This window comes from Bos indicus, chromosome 3 (assembly GCF_029378745.1).
Source record: "Bos indicus isolate NIAB-ARS_2022 breed Sahiwal x Tharparkar chromosome 3, NIAB-ARS_B.indTharparkar_mat_pri_1.0, whole genome shotgun sequence".
NCBI classification, from domain to species: domain Eukaryota; kingdom Metazoa; phylum Chordata; class Mammalia; order Artiodactyla; family Bovidae; genus Bos; species Bos indicus.
Genome location: NC_091762.1, coordinates 67737478 through 67761416, shown reverse-complemented (window position 1 = coordinate 67761416; position 23939 = coordinate 67737478). Strand labels below are relative to the sequence as shown.

Here is a 23939-nt window from a genome sequence, read left to right as displayed (position 1 = left end):
GCCCAATCAAAAAAATGTGCAAAAGACCTAAACAGACATTCCTCCAAAGAAGATACACAGGTGGCCAACAAACACATGAACAGATGCTCAATGTCGCTAACTATTAGAGAAATGCAAATCAAAATTACAATGGGGTATCACCTCACACTGATCAGAATGGCCACCATAGAAAGTCTACAAATAATAAATCCTGAAAAGCGTGTGGAGAAATGGGAACCCTAGCACTGTGGAGAACATGCTGCTGCTGCTGCTACTACTAAGTCGCTTCAGTCGTGTCTGACTCTGTGCGACCCCATAGACAGCAGCCCAACAGGCTCCCCCATCCCTGGGATTCTCCAGGCAAGAACTCTGGAGTGGGATGCAATTTCCTTCTCCAATGCATGAAAGTGAAAAATGAAAGTGAAGTCGCTTATTCGTGTCCGATTCTGTGCAACCCCATGGACTGCAGCCTACCAGGCTCCTCCGTCCATGTGATTTTCCAGGCAAGAACACTGGAGTGGGGTGCCAGTGCCTTCTCCAGGGAGAACAGTATGAAGATTCCTTAAAAAACTAAAGATAAAGTTATCATATGATCCAGCAATCCCACTCCTGGGTATAGATCCAAAACTGATGAAAATTCTAATTCAAAACGATACATGCATCCCAATTCCCAATGTTTATGGTGGCACTATTTACAATAGCCAAGATGTGGAAACAACCTAAATAACCACCAAGAGATAAACGGATAAAGAAGATGTGGTATATAAATATAATCAATATTACTGTCATAAAAAAGAATGAAATAATGCCATTTGCAGTGACATAAATAGACCTAGAGATTATCATACTAATGAAGTAAATCAGACAGACATATATAATCACTTATATGTGGAATCTAAAAGATACAAATGCACTACAAAACAGAAATACTCATAAACACAGAAAACAAACTTATGGTTACCAAGGGGAAGAGATGGGGGAGGGAGGGGAGGAGGGAGGGGGACAATTTAGGAATTTGGGATTAGCAGATACACTCTACTATTAACACAAATAAAATAAACAACAAAGTCACACTGTATAGCATAGGGAACTATATTCAATATCTTATAATAACCTATAATGGAAAAGAATCTGAAAAAGAGTATATATATGTGTTGACATGCATAAATAAATCAATTTGCTGTACACTTAAAACTAACACAATATTGTATCCAACTATACTTCAATTAAAAAAACTTTATGTGTATGTAAAATTACAAAATAAATAATGTAACCATCAATTTTGGTATCTTTATAAATCAACCACATGCATTTTATGGTCTGATATTCTACTTTAATGAGCTTCTGAATAACTGCAACTAACAGTTATAAATAACAATATAAAATAAATGGCCAAATAAGATGCTTGTTAATATAAAATTATAACAATGAGGAAGTTAATCACTTTGAAAGACAGAGTAGTATGTAGAATGCTGCTGCTGCTAAGTCACTTCAGTCGTGTCCAACTCTGTGCAACCCCATAGACAGCAGGGATTCTCCAGGCCAGAACACTGGAGTGGGTTGCCATTTCCTTCTCCAATGCATGAAAGTGAAAAGTGAAAGTGAAGTCGCTCAGTTCTGTCCGACCCTCAGCAACCCCATGGACTGCAGCCTACCAGGCTCCTCCATCCATGGGATTTTCCAGGCAAGAGTACTGGAGTGGGGTGCCATTGCCTTCTCCAAGTATGTAGAATAGTAGGGGAGAAATCCTGTCAACCATTATTTGAACCATTTTGATGAATCTTTGGTTCATAAAGTTTCATAATCATATCAATTCACTATGAGCAATTTTCAGTGAATTGTTTCATCACAAAGCTTCATATTCCTCATATATTATTTTGGCCAAATTTCATGTTTCTACTGAATGTGTACATTTAAATTTTATCTAATTTCCTAGTAAACATTACAAACAGAGACTAGAACTCATATGATTATTGATATTTTATTTCCATATAAATTTTAGAATCTGTCAATCTCTACAGAAAAAAGCCTGCTGGGATTTTGACTGGGATTGTGTTGTTCAATACCAGAATCAATAAAGTCCAAGAATATAGTCAATATAAAAATTAATTGTACTTCTATATTTGAGCAACAAATGAAAAATAAATTTTTAAAATATCACTTAAAATAGCATCAAAACCAAAAATACTTAGGGATAAACTTAACAAAAAGTATGGAAAACTTCTCTACGAAAACTATAAAACAATGCAGAGAGAAAATACAGGAGATCTAGATAAATGCAGATATATGTTCACAGATCAGAGCACTCAATATTGTTAAGCTATCTATACTTCTCAAATTAACATATGAAGTCAATCCAATTTCAATCAAAATTCTAATAGGTTTTTTTTTAGAAACAGACAAGTTGATTCTAAAATTTGTATGGAAACAAAGGATCTAGAATAGTCAAGAGAACCTTGAGAAAGAAAAACTGACTTGTAGGACTTAGAAAAACAAATGTCCTCCAACTGGTGATTTCCAAGACTTATTATAATTCTAAAATAATTAAGACAGTACAATACTTGTATAAACAGAGACACAGTTCAATGAAACAGAATACAGTCCAGAAACAGACCCACACATATACAGTCATGTGATTTTGACAAAGGCATCAACATAATGCAATAACGAATTCAAGTTTTTCAACATATGGTGTGGCAGTAACTAGTTAGTCATATTTTAAAAACTGAACCTTAACTCCTACCTAACACTATACTCAAAAATTAATTCAAAATAAACCATAATCCTAAACATAAAAGCTAAAACTATAAAACTTATAGCAGAAAATAAAGGAAAGTCTTTATGACTTTGATTTAGCTTAAGAATCCTTGCACAGAGGAGTAAATAGTATGAAAGGTATTAAGCTTAAAGTAAAGTGATAAATGAGCTTTATCAACATTAAATCTCCTTCTCTTCAAAAGATATTAAGACTATGAAAGGAAAGCCAAAGACTAAGAAAAAATATTGCAATACATATATTTGACACACGACTTGTACCCAGAATACATAAAGAAATCTTACAATTCAATAAGAAAACAACTGTTTTTTTTTTAATTTTTCATTTTGTACTGGGGTATAGTCAGTCTCTCCCATAAGGAAACTTCAGTAAGTCTCTTATCCTTCTCCATCAGAGGGCAGAAAGACTGAAAACCACAATCACAGAAAACTAACCAATCTGATCACATGGACCACAGCCTTGTCTAACTCACTGAACCCATGAGCCACGCCATGTAGGGCCACCCAAGACAGATGGGTCATAGTGGAGAGTTCTGACAAAACGTGGTCCACTGGAGAAGGGAATGGCAAACCACTTCAGTATTCTTGCCTTGAGAACCCCATGAACAGTATGAAAAGGCAAAAAGATAGGACACTGAAGGATGAACTCCCCAGGTTGGTAGGTGCCCAATATGCTACTGGAGATCAGTAGAGAGATAACTCCAGAAAGAATGAAGAGATGGAACCAAAGCAAAAACAACACCCAGTTGTGGATGTGACTGCTGTTGAAAGTAAAGTCCGATGCTGTAAAGAGCAATACTGCATAAGAACCTGGAATGTCAGGTCCACGAATCAAGGCAAATTGGAAGTGGTCAAACAGGAGATGGCAAGGGTGAACACCAACATTTTAGGAATCAGCGAACTAAAATGGACTGGAATGGGGGAATTTAACTCAGACAACCATTATATCTACTACTATGTGCAAGAATCCCTTAGAAAAAATGGAGTAGCCATCATAGTCAACAAGAGAGTCTGAAATGCAGCAACTCGATGCAATCTCAGAGATGACCGAACGATCTTAGAAATGCTGGGCTGGATGAAGCACAAACTGGAATCAAGATTGCCAGGAGATATATCAATAATCTCAGATATGCAGATGACACCACCCTTATGGCAGAAAGAGAAGAAGAACTAAAAAGCCTACTGATGAAAGTAAAAGAGGATAGTAAAAAAGTTGGCTTAAAACTCAACATTCAGAAAACTAAGATCATGGCATCTGGTCCCATCACTTCATGGCAAATAGATGGGGAAACTGAAAACAGTGACAGACTTCATTTTGGGGGGCTCCAAAATCATTGTAGATGGTGACTGCAGCCATGAAATTAAAAGATGCTTGCTCCTTGCAAGAAAAGTTATGACCAACCTAGACAGCATATCAAAAAGCAGAGACATTATTTTGTCAACAAAGGTTCATCTAGTCAAAGCTATGTTTTTTCCAGTAGTCATGTATGGATGTGAGAGTTGGACTATAAAGAAAGCTGGGCACCAAAGAATTGATGTTTTTGAACTGTGATGTTGGAGAAGACTCTTGAGAGTCCCTTGAACTGCAAGAAGATCCAACTAGTCAATCCTAAAAGAAATCAGTCCTGAATATTCACTGGAAGGAATGATGCTGAAGCTGAAACTCCAATATTTTGGCCACCTGATGCAAAGATCTGACTCATTGGAAAAGACCCTGATGCTGGGAAAAAATGAAGGCGGGAGGAGAAGGAGACAACAGATGAGATGGTTGGATGGCATCACCAACTCAATGGACATAAGTTTGAGTAAACTCCAGGAGTTGGTGATGGACAGGGAGGCCTGGAGTGCTGCAGTCCATGGTGTAGCAAAGAGTCAGACACTACTGAGCAACTGAACTGAACTGAACTTTTAGCTGATTAGCAAACAATGTTGTCAAAGTTTCATGTGAACAGCAAAGAGACTCAGCTATACATATACATGTATCCATTCTTCCCCAAACCCCCTCCCAACCAGGTTGCTACAAACACTGATCAGAGTTACATGTGCTATACAGTAGGTCTTTGTTGAAAATAACCCAGTTTTTTAAAAATGAGCAAAAGACTTAAACAGGCACTTCATGAAACATATACGAATGACAGTAAGCAACATGAAATGATGCTCAATATCCTTAGTAACCAGGGGTTTGCAAATTAAAATCATAATGAGATTATCACTACCTGTCTAGAGAATAGCTAAAATTAAAAAGACAGTACCAAGTCTAATTAAGGACATGGAACAACTATTTGCAGAAATGTAAAATGGTACAATGACTACAGAAAATAGTTTGGAAGTTTCTTATCAAGCTAAACATGCATTTCCATATGAACCAGCAAACCTACTCCTAGGTATATTTACTCAAGTGAAGTGAAAACTTCGGTTTGTATACAATGTTTATAGTGGTTTTATTTAATTGCCTAAAACTGGGGGGGCAAATGTCCTCCAATTGGTGAGATACACCAATAAAAAGGCACAAACTAAAGATACATGTGACAACAGGAATGAATCTGACATGCATTCTGGCAGTAAAAGAAGCCGGACTAGAAAATTTTTTTTTTTTGCTAATCAAGTCATGCCTTTTATTTTTACAGAGATTAACAATCTTTTAGAAAATTCAGTCTGTTTAGGATGTCTTATAACCAGCAATAGCAATTTCTAGCAAGCTTTCCTGAAAAAAAGTATTTGTATGAGAGATGCCTTTAACATTAATTACTTAGGATGCTTTTATTTTTTTATTTTTTATTTTTTTTTTTTAGTGAGCTTTATAGATACATGTTTTTTTTTTTTTTTCCTTGTTAATTTTCTGTTTAGTTGATCTATCCATAAGTGTGAGTGGGGTATTCAAGTCTCCCACTATTATTGTGTTATTGTTAATTTCTCCTTTCATACTTGTTAGAAAATTTTTAATAATAAATTGGCATGGTGATTATCCAACATGCATGCATTTATCAAAACTCAGAAATATACACTAAAAAAGGGTAATTTTACCAAACTAAAAAAAGAAGAAGAAAAAAAAAAAAAAACTACAGGTGCATCAGTTCAGTCCAGTCCCTCAGTCGTGTCCAACTCTTTGCGACCCCATGAATCGCAGCATGCCAGGCCTCCCTGTCCATCACCAACTCCCGAAGTTCACTCAGACTCACGTCCATCGAGTCAGTGATGCCATCCAGCCATCTCATCCTCTGTCATCCCCTTCTCCTCCTGCTTCTAATCCCTCCCAGCATCAGGGTCTTTTCCAATGAGTCAACTCTTCGCATGAGGTGGCCAAAGTACTGGAGTTTCAGCTTCAGCATCATTCCTTCCAAAGAAATCCCAGGGCTCATCTCCTTCAGAATGGACTGGTTGGATCTCCTTGCAGTCCAAGGGACTCTCAAGAGTCTTCTCCAACACCACAATTCAAAAGCATCAATTCTTTGGCACTCAGCTTTCTTCACAGTCCAACTCTCACATCCATACATGACTACTGGAAAAACCATAGCCTTGACTAGACGGACCTTTGTTGGCAAAGCAATGTCTCTGCTTTTGAATATGCTATCTAGGTTGGTCATAACTTTCCTTCCAAGGAGTAAGTATCTTTTCATTTCATGGCTGCAGTCACCATCTGCAGTGACAATATAAAATGACTTCCAAAAACATAGTACCATAGTATGTAAGAGCAACAAAACCTAAGGTTTAGAGATACCTGTTTAGGTGATGTAACCAAGATGAACGGCAAGAAAGCAAACTCCATTTAAGAGAAGGGAAAATGGTTAACTTTGAGGAGGAGTGAAAGGGCAGAGACTGAGAAGGGCTGTAAGGGATGGGGGATCTTCTGGTATACCAGCTTTGTTCTTTCTCTGGTGGTTACATGAGCAGTTGCTTTCTGATAATTCACTGTGCTATCATTTATACTTTATATCGTTTTAAAAGCGAGCAAGGCAAGTAAACTCAGGGTAAATTATAAAAGAATAAAATAATATATATTTTTTAGAGGTAGGAAGCATTCCTGGATTTATATTTTGGCTACACCATTTGTTAGATGTGTGACTTTAGGCAGGTTTCTTAACCTTTCTCAGTCTCACTTTACTCATCTGTATAATGGGAAAATTTTACCTGCCTCATAATTATGTGAATTAAATGGGATTAATGTAATTTTTACTTGAGGGTATCTGCCTAGCTTCCAAGTTTATTTTGGAAGGTTCATCTTATCCACCTGGGGATGGCCCTCCAGTAGCCTAGATTTTGTGTCAAATGACCCCACTACTGCCCAGCTGGGTCAGAGGTGAGCAACTGACTCAAGCTGGGCTACTCAAGAAGCCCCCTGTAGAGCTTAAAATGGAGGGTGAGCAAGTTAATTCTCTAGTTGCACTTTATCATCAATCTTTGTTCAGTCGCTAAGTTGTATCCAACTCTTGGCAACCCCATGAACTGCAGCACACCAGGCTTCCCTGTCCATCACTATCTCCCTGAGTTTCTTCAAATTCATGTCCATTGAGTCAGTGATGCTATCCAACCATCTCATCCTCTGACACCCTCTTCTCCTCTTACCCTCAATTTTTCCCAGCATCAGGGTTTTTTCCAAAAAGTCAGCTCTTCGCATCAGCTGGCCAAAGTATCATGATGAACAGAATGGATATAAAGCTCCAGAAGAGCAGTGTAAACACATTCTATGCCCTACATTCAGAGTAGGAGAGAAAGAAAAGCCTAGAACAACACAGAGACAGAGCGAGTAATGCCCACATTTTTGACTGATTTCTGCTTCTTGATTCCAGTCACTTACTGGAAGCTACCCTTGGGTCCCATAAACACAGAATACCTATATAAGAGATATCTTTAAGGAAATAATGCTAGCTCAGGTTGGATTCTATTATTTTCAATCCAACAAGGCTAGGCAATAGTCCTTATATAAAGCATGAAGCACCTAGAAAAGGCTCAAAATCTAGAAACTGTGGCAGGAGCTTTCTGATCTTTGACTGACTACATGAGCTGCAGACTTCCTTACCCAGCCCTTGAAAGAGTTCTACTCTGGTGTCCAAAACATAGACTGACCTTGTTAAGGTCATTTTCATCCCTCTATCTATAAGAAATCTATAAGAAAAGCATCCAGCTCAAATTTCCCATTAGATTCAAAAATTGTAATTGCTAAAGACTGCCTCAAGAGAGAAAGAAATTCTATAGTATGACAGAATAAAATTACAACAGCCAAAAATTAATAGAATCAAATGCCTAAATTTAGAGCATAAAGCAAAAGTCAGACAGGGTAAGATGTCACCTAACCAACCAAGGTAAAAATTGAGTATTTATACTTGATATTGTCCAAGATTTCATTATTTCTTGGACAATGCCTACAGAATTTACACTTCTACATTTTAGTGTGGGTATTTTTACATTCACAAGCTATAGGCTATTTTCCCTAGGGTACTCTGGTACACCAAGTAACGTTGACATGGACTTATTACTATATTATAGAAAGTCCAACTGTTTGAGGCTGTTTGTCTGCTTATTTATCAAAGTCAACCTATGTACACTGGGATAAAACAGTTCAGAATCAAGTTATATAAGGCAAGCTTATTGCAACCATTCCTTATTTTGCCTCATTTTAATAAATTAAAGACACAGTAAGACACATGGTGAAACAAGTGTTGTCGCTAAGGTTATGATTATCACTTAAGTATATGACTGTACCTTATTCATATAATACGTGTATGTTGGAAGACATATTAAAAAACAATTATTTCATATAGCTACTTCAGTCAATTTTATGTTCTAATGTTCTCCATTGTATTGGAATTTAGTTTAGCTTGCTCTAATACACAAAATATGAAATATAGACAATCTGGAAAATGAGTTCCATTATTTTCCTAATATATGTATAAAATATTATTTTTAAAAGCTTAACTGTCGATTTTAATAACAGTAATTGTATTGATGTTTTAACCTAAGATCTGTAAAATTACATATGCATTCAATCCCCAAATTTCCTTAATAAAGTAGCTTTTTGTGATAGCTGATCTCTAAATATACTTTTCTCTAAACAAACATCCAACTGCCACTCATATTTGCATATAAATAGCACCTATAATAATGAGATAATATTTGTATCACCCAAGAAAAAATTTCTGGAATATGTTGAGAATTGAATCCTCCTAAATTAATTAGATAACAAGTATCAGTAATTATGAAACCATCTGTGAGCAATGTTCTAAATAAAATTTATTCATAAACACTAGAGGGTGCTCAAATTCAACAGTGTCTGCTCATTGCTGAGCATCTGAAAGCAACAACCCTGTTAATCAACTATATTCCAATATAAAATAAAAATTAAAAAACAAAATACAGTGCCTGATATCTGGCATTGATGCTTAAAATAATCTTCTCCTTAATTAAAGATAAATGAAGATAATTATCAGCACCAACAACTTTTGCTTTTGAATTATATAGAGAGATACTTCATGAGATAAAATTTCATCTTTCCAGAATATATAATAGAACTTAGTAGAATTCCACTGAAATCATTTTTATTGTACAACTATTATATTTAATATTGTGTTAAGTGAACAGAATAGAAAATAAGTACAGAGGAAGTATAAACACAGTCCTTATCACTATAGGAAATTAATGCAATATTCAGATGGTTAACAAAAGGTGTATCCCGTATATTATGGACTTAGGTTCAAGGAAAATTACAAAATGAACCTGGTAAAAGACATACAGTAGCTCAATTTCAATTGCTAAGTATTAAGGTATAGTTTACCTATTTTACAAAAGCAACTTAAAAACAGTATTTAAATAATAAATAAAAGTAACACTGTTGTTGGATATCATCTGTTGTCTCGAGAAAATATTTTTAAAGCCAACAGACATAGGAAATTGAAAACGAAAAAATCTAGACTTTGAATATCATAATAGGAAATAATAATAAAATCAATTTCAAATCTTCATAAGAAATACATTTACTACTAGCTTTTAAAATTTATTTCTAAAACATTCACAACCTCAATTACAAATCTTTGAAATTTTCAAAATTTAAAGTAATTTATATGTTGCCATTTGGCAATCCAGGAAAGCTCCCTGGAGTATGTGTTTCCAATAGATAGCATGAAACAATTCCAAATAACAAAGCTGAATGGCAAACAAAGCTGAATGGCAAACAATATCAATTTCTATGTATTTCAAAAAAATAAATATGAGATACTACTTAACCCCCAACAAAGTATGTTGCCTTTAAAAATGTTTAGAGAAGAAAAACAGAACACTATCTATACTTCTGAAGTCACATAGCCAAAATTAACGAGTCTCTCTCAGTCTCTCACTCTTTCACACACACACACACACACACACACACACACGCATGCACACACTACTCACTCACACACAATCCACTCCTCAAGAGGAGAGTACTTGGAGTATACCTACCTCTCTTTCTCTCATTCCTTTCCCTAACTAATAACTAAGGGACCCCAGAGAAATCCTGAACAGTGGGAACTGTTCATAAAAAGCCACTTCAAATTTACAACAGCCCCAGATAAACTGTTTAATAGAATACAACACTAGACAAAAGCCAGAGATAGGCTTGAACCAGACTCATAAACCACCCAGACTCTGGGAAACAAAACACACGGCAAAGAACTAATCAGACTGCTGGAGTCCAGAGAAATCCTGAAAACAGAAGCACTGTGCTAGAGTTTGAAGTACACATTTGGCATCTATATTCTCCTGGTACTGATCTCCTCTTTCTATGTTTATCTGCCTTGCCTCTGCCAGATTCCTAGGGCCTATTATACTCTAAATGCCCAGCTGCCAGCTTCCCTATTCAGTGTTACATCATTTAATACCTTCTACTGCAATAGGTGACAAAATACACATTTGTTAGAGAGTATTAATCTTTGAAATGTCCTGCCCAGTTATGAAGGTCTTCTGAACCAGCATATACACCTCTACTGACAGAAAAGTATGGCTCAGACATAATCAGTTGTCAGGGAAGTTTTCATCTTTTTAAAAGCAAGTCTGAATTCACACTACTTACAAACATCATATTTTGGAGCTACAACATAACCCTGATCAAGATCTTAGCTTGTCACTGGTATTTAGAGCTTTTGCCCATTAATCTGAAAAGCAAAGAACCAACTAAAGTGAAGAATGGGTAGAAAGGTGCAATTTTATTTATAAATACAAATATTCATCTCATTATTATATCACATAAAAATTTACAAACCATGAGACTAGAATACTCTATTCAAAAAATAATTTAAGATGAATACCTGCTTTCCACGACTCCTGAATCTGGCTGCAAACTAATAGTCTCTGTTGTAATTTCCACTTTCCGTACACTTCCAAAGAAATCAGTTATCAGGACATTTTTAGGATCCCTCTGAAAAAGATCAGTGCGATGTCCAGGAGTAGACACACACAGACTTCTGGGGCATACCTGAAACTGAAAAAAATATGTATAGCAATAATAAATGCGCATGCTTACATATTCATACAGCTTATATTAAATTCATTAACACAACATTGTAGTTCTAAAGATTAAACTTTCATTGCTACTGTACTGCTTGACACTTTAGGAAAGCTTTACAGACATTAGAATAGGTTATTGATAAAACAGGAAGCTGGCCAGGGAGGAAAACAACATTCCCTTTTTTAAATCATATGCTACAAAGTATGAAAGCAAAAGTGTTAGTCCCTCAGTTGTGTCCAATTCTTTGAGACCCCATGGACTGGAGCTCACCAAGCTCCTCTGTCCATGGGATTCTCCAGGCAAGAATACTGGAGTGAGTAACCATTCCCTCCTCCAGGGGATCTTCCCAACCTAAGGATGAACCCAGGTCTCCTACATTGCAGGCTGATTCTTTACCATCTGAGCCACCAGGGAAATTTATGAGAACTCACAGGCAACACTATGACAAGAAAACTGCTTTTTTCTGCATCTATATCCATCTTGGTAGAATGATCTTACCAGAGCAATTTTTTAAACATTTTGCAACCATGACCCTTCATTCAAATTTTAAATTCCAATAAAATATTTACTATATAATAGACAAGTATGTAAAGAAGATGAAATCAGAGCTGCTCTGGACTGCAAGAAGCTAAAGCACAGCCTTGCTATCCATCCCCCTGTCCTCCTGCTGTGAAGCTACATAAACTATTCTAAAAATCAGGTACCTTTCTTAATTTATCCATAAACCCAAAGAACCTCAAGACACCCTAGTGCTCCAAGGAATAGTCTGAAAACTACAACTTCATCACTACACAGATCTCACAGTAACTTTTAGGTCAATCTTATACCCGATACTCCACACCAGTGAACTGCCAAGGACCCCTACAGGACATTTGGTCCATGTCAAAAGGTCCTTAATATTTGGTCCTGTCCAGAACCATCTGGAATGAACTAAATATGCTCATGGACATTTGGACAAGCCAAATTTCAAGGATCCTTTGCCATGGACCAAATGTCTTATGGACATGTTGGGCAGGATCAAATGTCTGCTAACCCCAATGCCAGACGCAAGTTCATTCACTATGCAAAGCATAAAAAGTGCCCACTATACATATGTCACATGGTTACCTTTCATAGAGGATACAAAAACTGATAAGACTTGGGTCTTCTCTTCAAGTCTAGTCAGAGATGGATAAACATAGCAAGGTAGGGAAAAAGGTCGGAGAAGGCAATGGCTCCCCACTCCAGTACTCTTGCCTGGAAAATCCCATGGACGGAGGAGCCTGGTAGGCTGCAGTCCATGAGGTCGCTAGGAGTCGGACACGACTGAGTGACTTCACTTTTCACTTTTCACTTTCATGCATTGGAGAAGGAAATGGCAACCCACTAAGTGTTCTTGCCTGGAAAATCCCAGGGATGGGGGAACCTGGTGGGCTGCTGACTATGGGGTCACACAGAGTCGGACACGACGGAAGCGACTTAGCAGCAGCAGCAGCAGCAGCAGGGAAAAAGGTAACAGGTTCTAATTCAGAAAAAAATAAACTTCTAAGTGTTTGAGGATAAGAAAAAAGAGGGAGTGGGACTTAAGCTATTTTTTGAAAGAAATAGGAAGATTACAGATGGGAAATAAGAGCATTTCTAATAAAGGAGCAGCTGTAGAGATGTATAAGGCAAAGAACCCAGCTTGGCAGAAGCCCAGGCTATCTAAAGGAAACCATTACAGGCCCAGACACCACAGAACTTGTGCACCTGTGGCAACAAGACTATGTGCATAGGTAATCACCAACACGACAGGAGAGGGATGGGGAAGGGCAGAGCAACTCTAATTTATAGCACGCAGGTGTTCCAAGAACCATGTGAAGCAGTTTGTAGATATTCTCATTTAAGTTTACCAATAACTTTGAGGTATACAAAAATTATTATCTCCCCTTCAAACTAAAGCTCAAAGAGCTTAAGTAATTTGTATAACATCACAGTGCCTTCCAGATTCAGGAAAGCAATAACAGGAAATAAGAAGAGTTCATGATATAAATTAAGAAGCAAAGGAGGAAAAAATGGGTAGGGGAAGGCTAAGAAAGTGAAATGTCAAACAAGGACAAAACAGATGGAAGGCTGAAGAAACAAAGTAAAAGATAAAATAAACAAAGATAAAATTAAAGTTCTAGGTATAGTGAAGGTACTCCTGTGTGAACAACCTGGTGGGCTTTGTTAAGTACACAATAAATATTTTCTTCCTTGCTGCTAAAAAACAAACGAAAAACATACTTTGACTTTTTTAAAAAACTGAATTATAACTGAGACAATTACATTAGTTTCAGATGCACCACATAGTGATTTGCCATTTTTGTACATTACGAAATGGTCACCATGAGAAGTCTGGTTACAATCTGTCATCATACAAAGTTATTAAACCATTGACTATATTCCCTATGCTGTACATTACACTGCTATGACTTATTTACTTTATAACTATAAGTTTATACTTCTTAATCCTCTTTAACTATTTCACCCGTGCCTCCCCTTAACTCACCCATCTGACAACCATCTGTTTGCTCCGTCTCTGACTCTATTTCTGTTTTATTTTTTAGATTCCACATATAAGTGATAGTATACAGTATCTATCTTTTCTCTCACTTACTTCACTAAGCATAATACCCTCTACGTCCATCCGTGTTGTTGCAAATGGCAAAATTCCATTATTTTCTTTGGCTGAGTAATATTTCATTGTATATATATACCACATCTTTACTCATTCATCTATTGGTAGAGACTTACAGTTACTTCCATATTTGGCTACTGTAAATAATGTTGCTATGAACATCGAGGTGCATGAGAGTGTTCTTCCCTAGTCTGTATTCTTACTTCCCTCACTGTAAATTAACAAATAAGCAAGCATAGGTTTATTTCTGGACTACCTATTCTGTTTCATTGTTCTCTATATCTGTTTTTGTACCAGAACCATACTGTTGTTAATTACTTTTTTAGTTTGAAGATCTAATTGACTCTCTCAGGCCAATTCATGAAGTCAGGCAGCATCCCATCCAGCAACTGAAAGAGTTCTCCGAGGGGTTGTACAAAATAGGTTTTCATAGGAAGAAAGGTAAGGCAAGGTAGCTATTAGCAAAAAAAAAAAAAAAATTCTTTTTAGGCCAGGATATCTCCCTTTCTGGGGGGAGGAACAATAAAAAGGCAAGAGTTTTATCATGCAAACTGCGTCTGGGGTGTTGGGGGATAAAGAGAAACCGTAACATTTTTGCTTAATTCCCATGACACCCAGAGATGCTGGTTCCAGGTTCATAAATTTTAAGTTGGTCATACTTCTTCATTCCATTTCTGACCTTCCAGTCTTAGGGAGATCATTTGCTTGGTGGTCGGCAGCTGTGAATATGAATTTAAAGCTTCTGAGAAAATACAACCCACCATGGGGACTACTTTGATTATTATAAGCAGGATTATCCCCAGTGCTTAGAATGCACTTCAGAGTCATGGTCCCCAATACTCAAACCAACCAAAGACCCCATTGAAGGAGTTAGCCTTTTAAGCCAACTGGCTTGCTCAACGATCTTATGTAATAGAGTTTCACCCTCCATAGACGTGTCAATCCAGGTATAGCAGGTAATACTAGCCATAGCACAGTTACCTCCTGGTTGACCTAAAAGATAATCAAGGACTATTCTATTATCAAGAACAACTACAGCCACAGCCTAAGAAAGCTTTCCAGGCAGCTAGCGCTTTTTCAATGGGTTCTGCAATACTTTCAAGAGTTACGGAGAGGCTTCTGATCATATTCTCATTTTTATTTACTCCTTATCAGGGAAACTTGCCCTGCCAAAGGAAGCAATTTCAAATCCTAAATGCCTTCTGGTAGGTCCTCTCTAGAACAGACAGGGACACAGTTAGATAACCTAAAAGGTATTATCTGCTTATATACCAGTCATCTAGGCATTCATAGACCCAAGGAAAATAACCATCACAAACCAAGACAAATCCTATCAGGGCACAAACTACTTCTACTTAGGTGGCACTGTTAATGGATTCATTTGCAAGTTCTGCTGCTTTTGCCCATTCAAGCCAATGGTCAATTAGATTTTCTCCTAATCTGAAAAGAGTTGTTCTAAATACCAGAGGTTATCCCTCTAAACAATGGCTTGGGAGATATGGATAACAGTGTTGTCTTTCCAGGTAAATGCCAGACTAAAGAAGGGAAAGCAAAGAAGAAGAGCTTTCAGTTAAAGTATGAAGTATCGATCTGTCATCATGGGCAGAAGCAGTCTACATCAATGTGAGTTATTTCTCTTTTTTGTCAGGTTGATTCGGAGGTCTCCAGCATTTGGACAGGACCAGATGTCAGACAGAATCTTCCTTGGCTCTGAGATGTGTACCCAAGGCTAAATACCTCTTAGTTTTGCAGCAGTGTCAGCAGTCAGAAATACTTGGTAAGGTCCCTTCTGATAGGGCTCAAAGGTTGCCTTTGTTCTTGTGCTGTGCTGTGCTGTGCTTAGTCTCTCAAATGGGTCTGGCTCTCTGTGACTCCATGGACTGTAGCCCACCAGGCTTCTCCAGCCATGGGGATTCTCCAGGCCAGAATACTGGAGTGGGTTGCCATGCCCTCCTCCAGAGGATCTTCCCAACTCAGGGACTGAACCCAGATCTACCGCATTGCAGGCAGATTCTTTACCGACTAAGCCACCAGGGCAGCCCAAGTATACTGGACTAGGTAGCCTATCCCTTCTCCAGGGGATCTTCCCAACCCAGGAATCGAACAAGGGTCTCCTGCATTGCAGGTAGATTCTTTATCAGCTGAGCTACCAAGGATGCCTGCCTTTGTTCTTAGTGATTTCAAATCAAAATGATGAGAGGAAACTGGAAATGTTAATTTGGTGAGTCATTGTCATCTGAGGAAACTAAACAAATACAGGATCCACTTTCAGTTTACAGGTACATAATAAGACCAGAAAGACAATTAGAGTCCATTATCTATAAAGGTACAAATATAATTTTTTCTCTCTATGATTACTTGATTTTTTAAACCAAGATAATCACAGTAAAACTAATTTGTCTGTATTAAACTTGGCCTGATTTTTACAGAAGTGCAACAAGAATAATGATTGACCATGTAAGTTCTTTTTTAAGATTGCTTCGCTGGAACTTTGGAAGCAAAGTACCCGGTTGATTTTTCCAAGCAGTTTTCTTAAAGCTGTCTGGTCATATCTGAGTTGATGTACACCTCTCTCAACTGTAAAACATTCCAGACAAAAGAGATTAATACAGTCAATATTTCTAATTGTGTCCTGTTACAAAGAGAATGAAAATAAGAATATTCACTAAGAGTTTCTGAATTTGGGGGATCAGATAGGAAGAAAAAGTAAATGTTTCATCCTTATTCACCAAGGTATATCCTACCAAGTTGTTGACAGCTTAAGGAAAAAGATTTCTTTAAATCTGGAAAAAAAAACATTAAAGAACCCATAATACTTTATAAACACAAAGTTATAAAAATTAAAATCATCCTTATCAGTTCATTCAGTCTCATGTTATTAATTCTTGTTCCTCTTGAACACAGTTTTTTTTTTTCCCATTAATTCTTGCAATCTCACCTGAGGATTAAGGGTGATAGGGACAGTGATAATTCCAAGAAATTCCAAGGTTTTCATTAACATTCATATGATTTTCCCAAAGAAGTGGGTGCCTCAATCACTAGAGATTGTGGAAGGTATAGCCACATGATACATCCTTACTAATAAACCCAAATTTATCTTAGTTCTTCTACAATAAGAAACCAAAGGGACATCCCTGGCAGTCCAGTGGTTAAGACTCCATGCTTTCACAGCCAAGGGCCCAGGTTCAATTCCTGGCTGGGAACCTAAGATTACATCTTACAAGTTACGCAGTGTGGCCAAAGAAAGAAAGAGAGAGACCCAAACCTGTGTTCAATAATTCCATGGTTCAGTATTTTAATTTGGAGAGATCTATAATAGATCTATAATTCATTACATTTCTAGCATTTAACTTAATTTTGGCAAAACTTTAAGGTTTCAATTTACTGAGAAGATTTGGGAAACTAATTTGAAAAACTCAACTAAAAGCTTTTTACCCTACTTATGTTTATAGAATCCGCCTGCCAATGCAGGACACATGGGTTCAATCCCTGGGTCAGCAAGATCCACTGGAGAAGGTAATGACAACCCACTGCAGTATTCTTGCCTGGGAAATCCCACAGACAGAGGAGCCTGGCGGGCTACAGTCCATGGGGTCACAAAAGAGCAATTAAACAACAACATATTTACTTACTTGCTCCTAACAATTATTTAGGTTACTTAGGGATACATCATACCCAGTTATTTTTCTTTCAAGCCTAGTGCTGATAATTCTAAAAAGATGTTTGCTTTAACCAACAACCTTAAATTAGCTTTTCTTCACTAAAAATATCTCAGATCACATAACTTTGAAAAGCATTTCAGTTAGTTTCTGTTAACATTTCTGAGAATTTCAGAATGCCCAATCTTTATGAGCTTGAGGTCAAACTAACTAAATAAAGCTCTTTTACAAAATAATTTTGTAGTACCATCCAGAGGCTACACATATACATGCATATCTACAGCATAAATATGTAGATACACACAGATGCAGAGATCTTATAGTTACCAATATTAGTGAAAAACACACCTAAGATTTTTTTTATCTGCCCAATCTCCAAATATTTCTTCCCCCTCTTTTTTTCCCTGAAGAGAAACAACTGCATATTTAAAGAATGGATCTTAAGTCTCAAAGAAGATGGGAATAGGAAATCTGTATCACAAAGACACAGATTAAGTGCAGAACAACTGTCTCCAAAGTCCCAATATCTACAAGTATTCTGAGATGAACAGAAGAGGCTTTGGGACTCACAAAAAGGAATGGCATGCACCCACCTGTTGCTGGAATGTTTCCTTCCCTCTGGGTGTATTTAGCTTAGGGTATAAGGCCAAAATAAATTCTTACTAGGCGCTGAATATTTTCAGTTCCTCTAAATGCTTAAGGAAATAATTTAGCACTTTACCCCAAAAATCCCTGTTTCACCAACTTTGCAAGGGGCCCATATGGGGCCATTTTAGTTGATGCTGAAAAACTTACCTACGCCCTTAAGAACAATTTCTTTTCCAGTGTCCCAGTTGTTCACAAGTGAACAACAATTCAACTGAACAATGATTGTTTTAAGTATCTTTTCTAGGTTTAATTTTTCATTAGACTTCTGCAAGGATTCTAGTGAAGTTATTTTGAAATTTTGAAAGTTTTTGGAGACTTCTGCTTATTAATTAAATCAGGTATTCCATTTGGTTTGTTTGACTTGGGAACCCTTGTTTTTAAGGGTACTTATTAAGTGACGTGCAAAGAACATAATCAATTTGATTTTGGTGTTGACCATCTGGTGATGTCCATGTGTAGAGTCTTCTCTTGTGTTGTTGGAAGAGGGTGTTTGCTATGACCAGTACGTTCTCTTGGCAAAACTCTATTAGCCTTTGCCCTGCTTCATTCTGTATTCCAAGACTAAATTTGCCTGTTATTCCAGGTGTTTCTTGACTTCCTACTTTTCCATTCCAGTCCCCTATAATGAAAAGGACTTTTTTGGGTGTTAGTTCTAAAAGGTCTTGTAGGTCTTCATAGAACCATTTAACTTCAGCTTCTTCAGCGTTACTGGTTGGGACATAGACTTGGATTACTGTGATATTGAATGGTTTGCCTTAGAAATGAACAGAGATTATTCTGTCACTTTTGAGATTGCATCCAAGTACTGCATTTCGGACTCTTCTGTTGACCATGATGGCTACTTCATTTCTTCTAAGGGATTCTTGCCCACGGTAGTAGATATAACGGTCATCTGAGTTAAATTCACCCATTCCAGTCCATTTTAGTTCTGTAAAGAAAGCTGAGCACCGAAGAATTGATGCTTTTGAACTGTGGTATTGGAGAAGACTCTTGAGAGTCCCTTGGACTGCAAGGAGATCCAACCAGTCCGTTCTGAAGGAGATCAGCCCTGGGATTTCTTTCGAAGGAATGATGCTAAAGCTGAAACTCCAGTACTTTGGCCACCTCATGCGAAGAGTTGACTCATTGGAAAAGACTCTGATGCTGGGAGGGATTAGGGGCAGGAGAAGGGAACAGAGGATGAGATGGCTGGATGGCATCACCGAATCAATGGACGTGAGTCTGAGTGAACTTCGGGAGTTGGTGATGGACAGGGAGGCCTGGCATGCTGTAATCATGGGGTCGCAAAGAGTCAGACATGACTGAGCGACTGAACTGAACTGAACTGATTAAGTGACCTTATTGTGTTAGGACATTCTTCCTAACATAATTCTAGGTTGATTTTAGTAAAGCTTTGCCATTTTGCTAAATAACTACAGCTTCCAGGATTCATAATTCTTAAATATAAAATAAGTAGGTGTGCTGGAAGACAGTGTGCTCAACTATCTGGACATACAGGATCACATTTCTTTTAGCCAGACCTTTGGTTTTCTCAGAGCCAAACTAATACCTAAAAGGACTTGTGGTGGGGTTGGGAATGCTGGGGTGTTTCACAGTGTATCTTGTTGCACACAAGTTTTCTTTAGGTTGGCAGGTGACCGAAATGTCAGTCTAACCCATTCTGTGACCAACTTATCCTAACATGGGCATCCCTGGGTTAAGTGATGACCATTCTGTCAACTTTTAAATGTCTGACCTGTACCCACGAATCTTTGCAGCCTTTTGGCTTCCAAGACAGCCATGAACAATGGCCTTTACTTCACGTGCACACTAAAACAAATACACAGTAACTAAAAAAAAAGAAAATAGAGACTGAGGAAAGGTCTGAATCAGCAGACCTCAGAGAATGGGGACTGCAGACTGATGCCACGCAAAAGAAAAGCTGCAGCTGTCACTAGTCGTTCTCAGCAGGGAATCTAGGAAAGGATTCCAGATGGGGACATACATATAAAACCAACACAGTTCCCAATATGGAATCTGGAGACAGAATCAAGAGACTAGTTTTCCACTCAAAATACTGAACTGTGGAAAGCCAATTAGATCATGAGCTCAAACACACAAAGCACAGAGCTCAACCAAAAGGAACCTGCCAATGGCCCTTGGAAAGAGCAAGAAAGAAAACAAACTCAAAAGAGTTCACAGGGTGCCACGCCTGTGTTTCCTGCTGTCCCTGAAAGCCATGAGAAGTTCACTTCAAATCTCATTGCTACCACCTGTTAAAATCTAAAATTCAATGAAGTAATTCAAAAATGTATTGGGCTTTATTAGATGATTCATCATGGGTAGACAACATCCCATCTAGCAACTATAAGAGGGCTCCCAGTACCACACTTGTTTTGACTACTGTAGCTTAGCAGCATAGTTTTTTGAATTCAGGGAGTGTGACATGTCCAACTTTGCTTTTTTCTCAATGTTACTTTAGTTAGTAGGGTGGGGTCTTTTGCGGTTCCATACAAATTTTAGGATTAGTTGTTCTAATTCTGTTTTTTAAAAATGCCTTTGGTATTTTGATAGGGACTACATGAAATCTGTAGATTGCTTTGGATTTTGGAATATTTTAACAATATTAATTCTTCTAAATCAGAATCATGGATTTATTCTCCTTAATTGTGTCATCATCAATTTCTTTCATTAGTACTTAAGAGTATTCAGAACACAAGTCTTTCACTTCCTTGGCTAAATTCATCTTTAGTTGTTTAATTCTTTTTGATGCAATTGTAAGGGGGATTGCTTTAATTATTTCTCTTTCTAATAGTTCATTAGTGTGTAGAAATTAAATCAATCTTTGTATATTAATCGTACAACTTTACTGAATGATAACATTTTTGTATTCTACAACTTTAGTTCTAATGGTATTTTGGTAGACTCCAAGGATTTCTATAAAACGTCACCTGCAATTAGTGACAATTTTACTTCTTTCCAATTTGGATGCCTTTTACTTCTTTCCTTGCCTAATTTCTGTGGCTAAGACTTCCAATACTATATTGAATAAAAGTGGCAAGAGTGGGGATCCTTGTCTTGTTCTTGATCTTGGAGGAAAAAGCTTTCTGTCAGCTTTTCATTGCTGAGTATGTTAGCTATGGATCTTTCATATATGGCCTTTATTATACTGAGGGACATTCTCTCTTCACCCACTTTGCTAAGAGTTTTTATCATAAATGGATGTTGAATTCTGTAAGATGATTTTTTTCTGCATCTATTGAAATGATCATATGATTTTTATCAGTCATTTTGGTAATGCAGTGCATCACATAATTGATTTGTGAATGTTAAAGCATCCTTGCATCCCTGGAATGAGTCCCACTTGATCATGCTGCATGATCCTTTTCAAAGTATTGTTGGATTCAGTTTACTAGTACTCTGTTGAGGATTTTTGCACCTGCAGTCATCAGGGATATTAGGTTGTAATTTTCTTTTTTTGTAGTATCAATTCTTTTGTTTTGGTGTCAGGGTGATGCTAGCCTCATAAAGTGACTTTGGAAGTGTTCTTTATTCTTCAATTTTGTTTTCATTTTTTTGAATAATTTGAGAAGGATTGGTATTAAATTTCTTTAAATGTTTGGCAGAATCACCTGTGAAGCCACCTAGATCTGGACTTTTGTGGGGAGAGGGGGGGAATACTAATTCAGTTTCATTACTAGTAATTGGTCTATTCAGATTTTCTAATTCCTCATGATTTAGTCTTGGAAGATTGCATGTTTCTAGGAATTTATACATTTCTTTTAGGCTGTCTAATTTGTTGGCATATAACTGTTCATAATGTTCTCTTATGATCTTCTGCATTTCTGTGATATTGATTGTAATTGCTTTCTTTCTTTTCTGAATTTATTTGGGCTCTTTTTTTCTTAATAAGTCTGTCTGGCTAAAGATTTGCCAATTTGTTAGCTTTTCAAAGAACCAGCTCTTAGTTTCATCAATCTTTTCTATTGCCTTTTTAGCTGTTATTTCACTTACTTCTGCTTTGATCTTTATTATTTTTCCTTCTACTAACTTTGGGCCTTGTTCTTCTTTTTCTAGTTCCTTGAAATGTAAAGTTAGATGGTTAAGAATTTTCTTGTTTCTTGAGCCAGGCCAATATTACAAAGAAATTCCCTCTTAGAAACTGCTTTTGCATCATTCAGCGTAAGGAAGAGTACCCTAAAAGTATGAGAAAGGTTAGCACGGCTATCGTGCTATAATCAAATCAAGCAAATACTTACAAGGTCATTCATATTAGTTTGGCTAGCTGGATTAATTTCCTCCAAAAATTCTAAGACATAAAATGTGTATCTATCCATAAGATGGACTCCAACTGCAGGATCAGGTTGATGCTATGAAAAAGCAAAAGAAAAAAAGTACATGTCTAATAAGACATATGATCATTAAAACAAAATATTTAAAATATAATCAAAATTTCCACCTAAGATATAAAGTCTACATAAGTAATTTCAGAAATAGCTACATATTTCAACAACAATGCCATTTACAAACAGGAAAAAAGAAAATGTACCTACCGAAAGTGAATCTTCTCCCACTTGGCTACTAGCTAAAGCCATTATGTTAGGAGAATAAAATCTCTCATACATGGATGCTCCTTGACAAGTATCAATAATAAATAGTAGTTCATTGTAGCTGAAAGAAAAGTGATAGTATCTATGACATGAATCATGCTGTTAATCATACATTGATTAATATTTTATAATACTTCCATAAGATGTTTAAGTCATATCTTAATCATTTCATCAGCTAAAAATTTGAGATTTTTCAATAGAATTCCCAATATAAATCTATACTAGAAAATTTAAAGGTAAAATCATATCTGGGGAAACCACTTCAACAGAGTGCAGTGGTTGTACCACAAAGTGGCTGCCCAAACTCTTTTCCCTTCCCTTATCTATGACACATAACTCAGAGTCCAAACAAATGTTTAATTCAAAAAGCACTTCTCTGGCACTCACACAGTCCTAGAAACTGAGCTAGTTTTAGAAAAACACACACACACACACACATATATGACAGTCACCATACTCAAAAATCTCAAAATCTAACTAGAAGACAGAAACATAAACATGTAACTGAATCAGAATATGATGAGTATTACAAATTTTATTGAGGGCCTACAGCATGCCTGACACTAAGCTAGGGATGCAATATAGTCCTTGCCCTCACTAGTGTAGAGTCTAACAAAGTCAAAAATGTTCCAAGAGCACTGAGAAAGAAACAGAGGGAAAGGCAGGTCACAGAAAGGTGATGTGTCTGGCAAGATCAGTGAGAGATGAATGTTCTTTAACAAAGAAAGGAACAGCACATTCCAGCAGAAGAAAAAGCCTAAATAAAGGCACCTAACATAAAAACTATCAATGTCTGGGGTAAAGGAATAGTATGGTGCAGTTCAGATCTAAAATTAATTTGGTAAAATGGAGAGAAATTAGTTTCAAAAGGGTAATGTGTTACTTGCTCAATCGTGTCCAACTCTTTGTAACCCAAGGACTGTAACCTGCCAGGCTCCTCTGTCCATGGAATTCTCGAGACAAGAATACTGGAGTAGGTTGCCATTCCCAAGGGATCTTCCTGGCCCATGGATCAAACCTGGGTCTCCTGCATTGCAGGCATATTCTTTACCATCTGAGCCACCAAGGTAGGGCCAATCTATAAAGTATCCTGTGTGAAGTTTGGATCTTACCCTGTAAATCTGAACAAGCCATCAATGGCTTTTTTAAAGTGAAAGAATAACATAATCAGCTCT

The 23939-nt window shown here is 37.1% G+C and overlaps 1 protein-coding gene across 1 annotated transcript in view; it reads right to left on the bottom strand.

The window, feature by feature from the left end:
* PIGK (phosphatidylinositol glycan anchor biosynthesis class K) overlaps positions 1–23939 on the bottom strand; it is a 136487-nt gene that overhangs the window by 73084 nt on the left and 39464 nt on the right. Inside the window, exons 7-9 of the mRNA XM_019957246.2 lie at positions 22708–22825; positions 22414–22524; positions 11031–11203 (exon numbers count right to left, since the gene is read on the bottom strand). Coding sequence (XP_019812805.2) covers positions 11031–11203; positions 22414–22524; positions 22708–22825 — 402 coding nt within the window. The remainder of the gene's footprint in view (positions 1–11030; positions 11204–22413; positions 22525–22707; positions 22826–23939) is intronic.